The sequence below is a fragment of the Paramisgurnus dabryanus genome, chromosome 21 (assembly GCF_030506205.2).
Source record: "Paramisgurnus dabryanus chromosome 21, PD_genome_1.1, whole genome shotgun sequence".
NCBI lineage: Eukaryota > Metazoa > Chordata > Actinopteri > Cypriniformes > Cobitidae > Paramisgurnus > Paramisgurnus dabryanus.
In genome coordinates this window covers 12,233,706-12,246,051 of record NC_133357.1, presented here as the reverse complement: position 1 = coordinate 12,246,051, position 12,346 = coordinate 12,233,706, and the positions used below count along the sequence as shown (strand labels likewise).

The 12,346-nt window shown below is 36.9% G+C and overlaps 1 protein-coding gene across 3 annotated transcripts in view; it reads right to left on the bottom strand.

The window, feature by feature from the left end:
- Positions 1–6,998: 6,998 nt before the first annotated feature.
- Positions 6,999–12,346, bottom strand: part of znf385a (zinc finger protein 385A) — an 89,184-nt gene continuing 83,836 nt past the window's right edge. For all 3 annotated transcript variants that reach the window (XM_065285623.2, XM_065285624.2, XM_065285625.2), the window contains 3 exons: positions 9,876–10,060; positions 9,674–9,766; positions 6,999–9,562 (listed from right to left, as the gene is read on the bottom strand). In XM_065285623.2, the coding sequence (XP_065141695.1) occupies positions 9,335–9,562; positions 9,674–9,766; positions 9,876–10,060 (506 nt within the window). In that variant the 3' untranslated portion in view covers positions 6,999–9,334. The remainder of the gene's footprint in view (positions 9,563–9,673; positions 9,767–9,875; positions 10,061–12,346) is intronic.

Genomic DNA, 12,346 nt, shown 5'->3' with positions numbered 1-12,346 from the left:
TCCCATTTTGCGTATTCGCTACTAGCATCTATGGTTTTCAAAAGCGGTAAACTCAGCGCGTCATGTTCAGCACCAAGATGACTGACATATATATATTAACGAATTAGATGCAGCACCAAACAATTCCGCACCAACCAATAGGCTCTTAGGCTGTAAAATAAAAAATGAAAACGACTGAACAAATTAAACGAACACAAGCAAGCAAGTCGGAAGGCCCCTATTGGCCGGGGCCCCTGGGCTCAAGCCCAATCAAGCCCAAGTCCGGCCATGCCAATCAGGGACGCAGCGCTTTTAAAATCCGTGCATTTTAGGCAGAGTGTGAAATCTGGAGCTACAAAAATGTACGGTATTTGAAAAATAATGTTTTTTATCCAAAAACCATGCGAACACATTGTATTATACCAAATTCACATAATAACGTATTTTAGCAATGAAATAGATGCTCTTTAAGTTATATGAATGTCAGGTATACAATAGTGTCAAGTATAATAGTGCATTAAACTTCCACCTCCAATCTACTGCACTTCTCCTTCTTGCTCCCATTGTCTTTAATTCTCTAAGTGTCTTTCACTTTTCAATGTATTGGTGTTACTGTGTGGATAATTGAACACAAGTAACAAATACATTAAGGTTTGGCCTAAAAATCTTTTATAAAAGCTCAAGCACGTTTCTCGGCTAATGGAGTTCTCCATTTGTTAAGCGCGTGAACATTTCAAAATCTGACATGCTGTCGTTTAGAGCTGTGTCTCTCTGCTAGAGCTCTTCCTACTTATCTGCTCCTCACCTGTCCTCTTTACCTCTATCAAAAACTCCAAATGTGCTCTCTTTAAGTCTTGAGTATCATGGAGTGGATCTAAACAGACCCACATTTCGGTACAAAACAGTTCCAGATTTAAAAATAAATGAAGGGATCAAATTTACCAGAAAGTTTGGACCTCGGGTACACCCAGCAGTAAAGATTCCTATTATGCCTTTATTTATTTTTTTTAATTTATAAAAAATGACAATCAGTGTTGGACAGCATGATAAACAACCTGTAATCCAGTGGCGGCTCATGACTGCTCATCCACAGGCCGCAAATTCAAAATAAGTGTTTGGAGTGTCATGTGTGTTGCTTGCGTTTTCAAAATATGTGTTTGTTGCGTCATGTGAACCATGTGCATCTCGTCACGTCCATCATGTGCATCACATCAAAACCGTTTATGATAAAAGAGATGCTCTTGTTCACAAAATACACGCAAGACACTCCCTTAACAGTAAAATCTGATTACGCATGAGATTATGCGAGTATCTGGCAAACCCGAGCGTCTCTTTTATCATAAACCATTTAGACGCGTCTGCAGCAGACACTTATTTTGACAAGACACGTGATGCACACAGGATCTCTCGACGCGCAGAACACACATTTTGAAATAAGGAACCACACCGATGACGGGCTACATACATGTTGTGACGAACTTCACATTGAGTGCCCTCGAAAAAGAAGTCACCGGCCGCCACTGCTGTAAACCCCCATTTTATAATAGCAGTCTGCCTGTATACTCTAAGTATTACCCAGTGCAAAATATAAAATAAATAAAAATAAAATATGATAAACCTCACTGTGCTGTGTTTATCATTTTGAAATGCTTTCTTGAAACAAAAAATTGATGGCTAAACTGACCAAACACGTAGCTTTCAAAGCTGTAAGCCTTTGTCTATCATTTTGAAAAATGTGTCTAATAAAAACAGTGACCAGCAAGATCACACAAGTTCAAAGTTCAATTCTCATATGGCAGGAAAGATAAATCTGAGCCCTGCAGCTAACAATGGCACCTGACCTCCCATACAAGCACTATTATGATATTATAAACTGAAATGTGTTCATGGACTTGCGGATGAAAAGGGAGGGATATAAAACTTCATGTGTTAAACTTTCACATTCAAGTGCTACAGAGCAATATTTAAAACATTTATGAGGGGTTTAGCATTAAAAATGTAATCACACTGCAATTCAGAACAAAGCACAAACACAAATATCTGAATAACAGTGTAATTCAAGACATGCTAATGGTCATTTGATCTTCATCTCACTATCAGAACATAAAGTTTGGTCTTTGTGCAATAATAACAGAAAGCAGTTTTTTTTTAAATCAGGTTTATGCTCTATAAACAGAATATTTGGTTATCGTCAGGCTTAAATAAAAATCAGAGTGTATCCACGGAGTAAGTGTCTGATGCATTTAGCTTATCAGTCTTAGTGCGCCATCTAGCGCTGTGAAACAGATATTGCACACAAGTGAGACATTCTCAGTCGCTTTGGTACATTTCTCGATTCATCTCGACATTTGCAAAACAATCAGGGCATTTTTCAAAACAATTTATACAAATAGAAAACACTATGGATAACCTGCAAAAGCTCTTGCTCAAATTCCTTAGTAGTTCATCTTTCAAAAGTAAATATCTGTGTCAATGAACAGTCAGTGCAATCAGAATAACAAGTCATTGTGTATGCTCCAACAAGTCCAATTACTTAGTCATGTTATCAATATAACAGTTTACTTTTATGACAATTATTGTGTAGGTTACACCTTAGTGTAAGTTATGTGGGAGTTTGGTTGCAAGAGACTGGACAAGATTCACATTAACGCTTTTACTGTTTGTACTGTAATTTGTTGATAGACCATGTTAGACAATGTCTAATGGAAATGTATAGAAATATGTTTGACCATACCCTGTATTATGTTCAACCATTTTGCATGCAAAGACTTATACTATAAACTAATGCCTACATTTTGTGGGGGGTGAGACTGTTCAACAGAGGCCCATTATAATAGACTTTGATCAACATGACATAAGCAACTGATAATGTAGAAAAAAGCTGAGAATTGTACATAATCATTTGCACAGATGCACCAAAGCATTTGCAACTTCTTCAAAGAAATGTGAAACTGCTTTTTGGATGTGCACAAGTGACACAATGATGTGAAGATTGAACAGGTTTTTTTGAGAATTATAATTCTGATATGTACCAAAGTGACTGAGAAAAACTGTAAAAAAGTATACTTGAATGCACTACAAATAAACTTTAAAACCAGCAAGTAATTTTTTTTATTTCTGTGCATAGTGGAAACGTTACACTTTACTAATTAAAAGTTAGTAACTTTAAATTTAAAATTTAAATAAATACCAGTACTTAAACTGATTTTTAGTGATATTAAAATTAATGGTGGTTTAAACCTAATTACATCTAAGTGCTATTTTATCTTAGAAGGACTAAAGACATACCAGTAACGCTTCCTTTCCACCCTCATTTTTCGATGGGGCTTTTAATATTTGGAAGTCTCAGGGTCTAGTTACAATTGATCAGCTATTTATCGATAACACCTTTGCCTCATTTGACCAACTTAAAGATAAATTTTCTTTGTCCAACTCACATTTATTCCGGTATTTTCAAGTTCGGAGCTTTGCCCGTAAAAATTTTCTGGAGTTCCCCTCTGCCCCTCCAAGAGGTATTTTGGAGTGTATATTAGACCAGCATAAATGCATAAGAGGTTCCATATCAAAGATTTACAGTACAATAAATGACAATCAAACCCCATCTAGCAGGGCATTAAAATCTCTCTGGGAACAAGACTTGAGTATTGCGTTAGAAGATGAAACCTGGCACACTATCTTAAAAAGGATACATTCTTCTTCAATTAGCTCTAGGCATAGGCTTATTCAATTTAAGGTAGTGCATCGTATTCATTGGTCTAGGGTGCAACTTGGCAAGATATTTCCTAATTTTGACCCCACCTGCCCACGGTGTGTTGCTGAGCCAGCCTCTCTTTTTCATTCTTTCTGGTCCTGTCCTAAATTATTAAGGTTTTGGGGAAGAATTTTTAGTTGTATCTCAGAAATTCTTACCACAGTAATAGATCCCAACCCATTGACAGCTTTGTTTGGGGTCCTTCCGGATAATGTTAAACTTACAGCTTTAGAGAGCGATAATATTGCACTTTGCACACTGCTGGCTAGAAGACTTATACTAATTAATTGGAAGCTGCCATCTCCACCAACCTATCGTCAGTGGGTTTTTGACCTACTTTTTGCCCTCAAACTGGAAAAGATAAAATTTGGAGTTAGAATGAAACCCGATCTTTTCTTTAAGTCTTGGAGCCCTTTTTTAGATTATTTCAAGGAGACAAACTCTGGATAAAACCCTTTGGTTTTTTTTGTTTGTTTTTTTTTCTCTCTTTCTCTGATTTATTTAGTTGTTTATATGTATATTATGCATATGTTACTATGCTTATGTTTATTTGTATACGAGTATCTTTTATGCATGTTTAATTCTTGTTTTTTCCCCTTCATTTCATTTTATAATATTCTCACACTTGTACTGTGCTTGTGATGCTTTTCATAATAAATAAAAAAAAAATAAAAAAAAAAAAGGAATTACACTTCTAATTGTTTAAAGCATTAGAAATATATATGTGCAAACAAAAAAATGTCATTTAACATGTTTTTATATCTTTAAAGTTCATATATAATCCATTACTGTTTTGTTAAATTTCTGTATAAGCAGTTTAGATTAACATATAAATTATTTATGACTCAAAAAAAAAAAAAAAAAAAAAAAAAAAAAAAAGAAGGACTAAAGACTAGTTTTTGTATATTACGGACAAAATTAGCACATGAAAATTGTACATTTAAGAAGTGTACTTAAATAAAGTGTATTTTAGTCCACTTTTTTCACTTGGGGTTACTTGAAGTGTTTCTTAAATTTTTTAGGGCAACAAGTTTGCTTCATTTTTTTAAGTAATGATTACTTAACAACTTGAGTGAAGTTAACTTAAACATAAGCTGTTCTAACAACAATTTGAAGTGGAATAGACTTATTTTTTTTAATTTCTTCCAATATCCTTGCACTCTTAACCCAGATTAGTTGACATTACTAGAATTTTGTGAGGAACCCTGTTGCACTAAATAGCATACGTTTTTACCACTTTATATTACTTTTGGTGTTATAAATGGTATTTTAACACAAAATTCATGACTGCGTTTAAATCAATAATTGAATAAACATGATTCTCTAAAGAAAAACACACAAAATTGTGTTTTTGACATGCATTGTCAGTACTGTGGAGAGAAATACAGAAAAGGTTCTGAACAGTTCATGTACGGAAACACTGATCACCTGAACGGTGACTTCACAAAATTATAATTTACAACAAAACAACATTAATAATATAAGAGCTTAAACCTATATGACATTTTATTAACAAAAGTTCTTATCAGTTTTTATTCTGTGAAAAAGCTGAAAATAATCAAAATATTCAGGGGCAAAGGATTATGGGTATTTCTCACAACACGAACTAATAATTTTAAGTTCAGTTTACTTGAATGTTTTAGTTTAATGAATTTTATACTCTAAAAAGTTTTGGCTTCAAAACACAAAATATTAAGTGACGTTTACTTCATTGTTTAAGTAAAGACAATATTTGAGTTAAGAGTGTAGGGGACTTAGGCCCACTAGGGGGCGCAAGATTATTTAAAATAAGAATATATATATATATATATATATATATATATATATATATATATATATATATATATATATATATATATATATATATATATATATATATATATATATAAATCTATAACATTTAGATTTTTTTTAGTTTCTAGTTATGTCAAACTCTAGAATTGTTTTTGGTCTTAAAGTATATATTTAGAAATAAACAAAATCTAATAATATAAGAAATTATTAAACTATTGCAATACAATGTACAGCACATCACTTGAAAAAAACATTACACATGAATTTTAATATTCTTTATTGATTTATAGACATTGATTTTTTTTCTTTTTTCCCCTGTGGTAAATCCAAGTATCTCTGATACCAAGTATTTCCATAATGTTCCGCGTTTTATTTAATTTACATCTATAATATTTTACTCACATATGCATCTATTGGTTGATTTCCTTATTGCAATAAACAAGAGTAGCCGGTATGGGTTGAATATTGCTACGTTCCATCACACATGTTTTCCCATCTCACGATTCAATTTAAAAATAACATTATTGGCAAGACGAGGTTGGACCAAGGCTTCTCCATCTTGAGGCTCCTGGAGAAGCTGGGGTGGAATAAGGCTACGGCTAGACTTCACCACTAACATTACACCTGCCCTGAAAGGTTGAACAAACTATTAAAGAGCTCTAGACAATTCTGTACAATGATAACACGCCTTCAGGTATGACTACGGGATGAGCATGGTCTTTACAGTGTTGATGAATGGGACTGTGTGGAGTCGGAGTGTTAGCTAGGTCTTAGCTTTTAATCTGATTTTTAATGGGGCACTGGACATCCGGTCTCAAACTATGGGTCAGTGCACAAAGCGTTAAAGTGATAGTGCACCCAAAAATTCTGTCCTAGTTTACTTATCCTACTTAAACCAAATCAGGAAGGCCAAGAATCTGAAAAAGTTTCAATGTGCTATCCATACAAATTTAGCACAACATAAGGGTAATGAAATTTATTAAATCATTTATATTTTAATGCATTCCACTAGGGATGCACCGATAGGATTTTTTGGGCCGATACCGATACCGATTTAAACAGACAACTTCTGGCCGATACCGATGCCGATACCGATATTAAACACTTGTATACAATACTATACAGTTGGTCTATTTGCTAGTTTATTTCTGCATCAAATTATTTTTACTGAACATGGATTGGATCTAATTAACATTCAACTGACCAACATAATAAGATAGACACAAATTAAGCTAAAACAAATATAATAAGACAGCATGACAACCTTCAAAGGTGGTTTTTGCTGTTCAGCATTTATTTTATTAACAACATTAACTCTTTTTTTTACATATAATGGATTTCTTTATGCAGTTAATTAATAGGCCGATACCGATTGTTTTTCTCGTGCTATTGCCGATATGCCGATGGTTTCAAATTCATCAAAAATCGGCCGATAAATATCGGCGGCCGATACATCGGTGCATCACTACATTCCACTTAAACTGCACATCTCACATCACCTGAATATATTGCTTTAGAGTAAATGGTGACAGAATTTTCATTTTTGGGTGAACTATCCCACCAATTCCATATTTACAAATATGGCTCGCCCCAGGCTATCAAATCTTTTTTTCCCCACCGGGTCCTGTCTGAACGCACACAACACTACACGATACACACTGACATGAACAACAGCACTCATATTAGTGCCTCAATAACTAATAAAAAACAAAATACATCTCCAAACAGAGGTAATTCCATCAAAGCACAATGGTGGATGCTAACCGCAGCTAGCACGAAGTAATGGCATTATCATGATGACGTACGAAACCTGTTTCTCACACGCAAACAATGCCACAAATAAACAAAGTGAAACTAATCTACATACAGGTACGTAAAGGCTATGGCTGACTTATACCCTGTCACCCACTCAGACATTGATAAGACCCTTTAATATGAAGAGCCCGTCCCTTGAGTGGCCCATTCTTGCTTTAAACTCCCACCCTTTGTACTGTAAAGGCTTATATTTATTTCTGTGGAAGAACATGAAGGCCTATCTGCAGGAGTAAATACCCATTGATAAAACCCGGTACAGTAGTTGTACGCTAATCTACAACAAATGACACAATTCGATTTCTTATTGCATTGCAATATCCAAAGTACAGTAAGACGATGCACTTTTCTTGTCAATGGAAGGGTTCATCTCCCGGATGCGTACGATGTGTCCATGTTTAATCCGATCCCACCCAAGTGCACATTTGCAATCTTCCATAGAAAAATATTCCCGTTTTTTGTTTAGTTTAGAATTTCCATAACAACATTTGTTCAACGTAACAGTGTGCTATGAAAACGAATCAAAATACAATAAAACAATAGCAGTAATCCATCATAACAAAACAAGAAATCATATGCATTGCATGGCTTTAGATTCACAACAGGAATACCAAGAAGAGGGAAATTGCACAGTCATGTCCGCCGTGACCTCGCGTCCTCACTTCTGCCACTGTGTCAGCCCACATCTTAACTCCATAATCACTTTTATTTAACTAAACCGTTCGTCTTGTTGGAGAGGCTGACATGTGCCGTCAGTCCTTGATGTCTTGTGAGACTGAACATAAAAATCGTGCAGAAAATGAGAAGAGGGCCGTATTGCTTGTCAGAAACTCTTCACTCGGGGTTGCATAATGTCCTTTCTTCACAGAAATACATAAACCATAGAGCATTTATTGTACATGTGTGTGAGTCCAAGTGTGTGCTTAGGTTTGTTGCCTTTCTCTGAGTATCAAAGTCTACCCGTCTGTCTTTTCAGCTTTTGCTAACAGTTACATCATTCTCTAGATTTTTCCTTTATGAATATTTCCTATCAGTTTGGAGGTTCTGAACTAAACTACTGTACGCTACATACCAGAATAGATAGACATAAACTGATCTTATATCTAAGATCTAAGAGGGGTATGGAGGTTTTCAGTGAGGTGACATACAGCTATGTGGTTTCTCTGGCATCTTTTTACTCCTTAAAAGATGCAACTGATCGGAGGAATCTTTTTGACAATGCATCTAAAAGGTAAATTTGGTCAAGATGCTTCTACACACTACCAGCATAAGGAAAGAGTTGGGCATTATTAGACTTCTTTTCTCATGTTTACCCATAATCCCCTGCTCATGACATAGCAACTGGTTAAACTGCATTAGAAATTGCAGTTTGTTTTGCTCTTGAAGGCATCAAGACGCTTTGGGCATCTCCAAAGCTAAAGCCAGACGGGGCATGAGCTGAATACAGCGAAGACCAAAACCTTTTTTTATCTTGGTGTATTGAATGAGATGGACAGAGAGGATGAAACAGTTAATTGTAGTCTTGGTGTGTATGTGTCTGTTGTTGTTTTGTTTTTTGGGGGGGGGTCTTATAAGACCCCAACCCCACACGTACCTAACCCATTTCCAGCATGTGTGGCTACAATGCTGCCAGCTCACAGTACAGTTTTTGTAGAAGATAGAATGTGATAAGATAATGAACGAAGATGTCAAATGCATCAAGCTTATTTATTTATTTATATATTGCTCTATTCCAACAATCCCTGCATGTGTCCAATCATCCATGAGTGAATGAATCACTCTATCCGGCAGGTTGGGATGATGGAAATCGGGTTGGAATGCCTACTGAGGTCTTTTCACACCCGCCCTCACCATCTTTATGATTGATTTTATTTTCAGTGAGTCGATTGTTGTCATTGCTGTGGTGTTTCGCTATTATTTTCTTGAATTCTTCACAGTGTGCTTTTGGAGGTGAGGCTCCGGACTGGCTGTGGTCGGCTAAGGGGGTCGGGGGTGGAGTCAGTACGGAGAGAAGAGGATCGGCCCGTGCGAGGTGCGGATGGGTCCGGGGGCTGGTCTCAGGATGGCGTGGCTAAGGGGTGGGCCTTGCAGGAGGTGATGATGCGGATGGGGGGCTGGAGCTCCGGCGCGGAGGGCAAGCTGGTTGGATGAAGCGGCAGCGGCCATCGCCGCGGCAACAGCTAGGGGACTGGGCAGGAGGCCGGCGCCTAACGCTTTGGTGAGATCCTAAACAGAGATAAAACTTGGTTAAATAGAGATACACTACTACTGTAGTATTTTAATGTCTTACACACTATTTATAGATCTATATGCCATTGAAAAGGATTCGTGACCTACCGCAAGGTCAGCTCCCCTGTGCTTCTTGTGTCGGCTTAGGAGAGGGTTGGGCTTTCCTGCCACTCCGTCTCGGTGCCTTCGACTTGATATGTGCTGGGAACACAGACCAGACATACCAATATTAAGACAGTAGAGCAAATATGCATAATTTTAGATTTAGTAGCCCTACATAAACACACAGATTGGCCATGTCGACCCACACCTGTTTGAGCTGCAGTTCTGAGTTGACCCGCACATTGCAGATCTCACAGTGGAAGGTGCGTTCCTGAGTATTGGGGTCCGTGGCCCCGCCTCCCTGCTCACCGCTGGGCTTCGGACCCAACCGTGGGTATGCCTTAATAGGGCCCAGTCCACTCCGGGCTTCCAGGATGGTTTTGTGTTTAGTGCCTGAGGAACACAGAGATGGTTTATAAATTAGTATTTTTATTATTAGCTCAATTGGTAGATCACTATGTTCATGTACGTCTATAGCAGAGCTAAATGCCTTTTGGGTTGATCCCAGGAAACACACTGATAAAAGCTTTTACAGCTTGTATTGCACTGTAAGTCGCTTTGGATAAAAGCATCTGCAAAATGCATAAATGTAAACATAATATCACATGTAATTATATCATAGTTTTATACTGTATTTTAGTACATTACCAAGCACTGTTATGCATCTTATATTGCACTGAAGGTACATTTTATCAGTCTCTGTGGACTCAAATCTAAAATCTTGGCAATGGTAGTAGTGACATGCGTTACAGTTGAGAAACAGAAACCACTGTATTTATTTATATATAAAGTTAACACAGATATACAGTACAGTTCATATTGTACATGTATACCAGACAGCATTGTAATATCCAGTCTCAACCACTAGAGGGATCTTGAATCTTTCACTTTGAATTACCCTTTAAATACTGCGGCTGCTCATGCCTGTTCTTATTCCTGTATAAATGTTTCCTCTCTATTCATCTCTGTTTTGATTGGATGTCATGTATGAATCATCTACAAATGACATCCGTTCTGATCATATGTAAATCACAAAGTATACAAATGTTTAAACTGTCTTACATTTGGACATTTGGCAGACACTTTCATGTGCATTCAAAAAATACATTTTTATCAGTATTTGATTTGAGTTCAAACCCACGACCTTTGATCTTAAAACAAAGCTCATTAATTTTCCATTTCCTATGTTTGAATGCTTGTAACACATGGATCTTATTAAATGTCTCACCGTAATGTTCCTGGCCTCACAGTCAATAAAAACACAGCTTAGATGTAGACAAAAACACGAGACACCCACACGCTTGGGCAGCGGAGCACTGGTGTCTATTTTGAACGAAAAACATTTCTACACGTTTTATGCCAAACCACAAAGTGCAATTAATATTTTTCCTTTGACCGCCTTTTGCTCTTGAATTTGGGTAATAGCTGGAGAGTAAAGAGAGAGAAATAAAAAAGCCAACATACAGTAAATAACCCCTGTGACAGAAAAAATGTGCTCTTGTAATATTTCCATCTAAATTTGTTGCGGCTAAGTGAAACAACGGTTGTTTATTGTCTCCTGTCTGGCTGTTATTTATAAACAGCATTGCACGAATAAACAAAAGGATGATACAGTAAATGACAGCTCAGCTGAGACTGTACAGCACATACATACACAGCTTTAGAAAAAAATAACCAAACAACCCACGCCTTAAACTTTTCATTCCAGGAACTCCTAAACTCTCTGTGCTCGCCTGCACAACATCTGATTTGATTTTTGGCCTTGGTTTGAGTGTAATTTAGGTAATGGACCATATTGATTCCAGATTGTGATTATAAATTTGACTTTTCCATAACAAGTTTTTAAGTTTACAAACAGAAATGCATGGATTATTTTAAAACTCAGCGTTGGGTCAAAAAGCAGGGTTCCCACACCTAAGTTAACTTCAAGTTCAAGGACCTTTCAAAGACTTTCCAGGTCCAATAACCTCAAATTCAAGGAATAAATGTGGGGACACGTTTCAAGTGAGAGCAAGGTTACATTGTGTTACCTTTTAAGATACATTATTACAGTTCCCTTTCGAGGGAACTCGCGCTGCGTCACTACAGTGACACTTTGGGGACGCCTCCAGGGGTAAATGCGTCTGAATGTGTATATCAAATTCAACCAATGGTGAGGCTTAACGACAAAGACAGGGTGACGCGGGAGCCAGGAAGTATATCGCTATCTGATATATTGCCAAAGACGGCGTTACAGGGACGCAGGAAGTATGGCAAGGGAGACGCAGCGTCTCGTTCCCTTCTCAGGGAACAACAGTTACATACGTAACCAGAGACGTTTCAAACACAACTATGCAAAAAAGCATTTAGGTATGAATCAACATTCGCATACAGAAGATGTAAAAGCGAACAGTTTAGCACATGTGCTTAAAAAGTCTGGAATTTTTATGATATTATCCTACACTACACAGGGAATAATATAGATTTTTTCCAGAAAACTTCTTGCATAAAATAGATTCAAGCACTTTCAATGACCTGTATCTATGTATGTGGATGTTCAAAAACCTCTCAGGGCCTTACATTTTCCCCCCCAACTTTCAAGGATTTCAAGAACCGTGGTAACCCTGAAAAAGGGACAAACACGGTGGGGTTAAATTAACCCAGAAATATTTTATATTTAACCCAACAGCATTTTGGGTT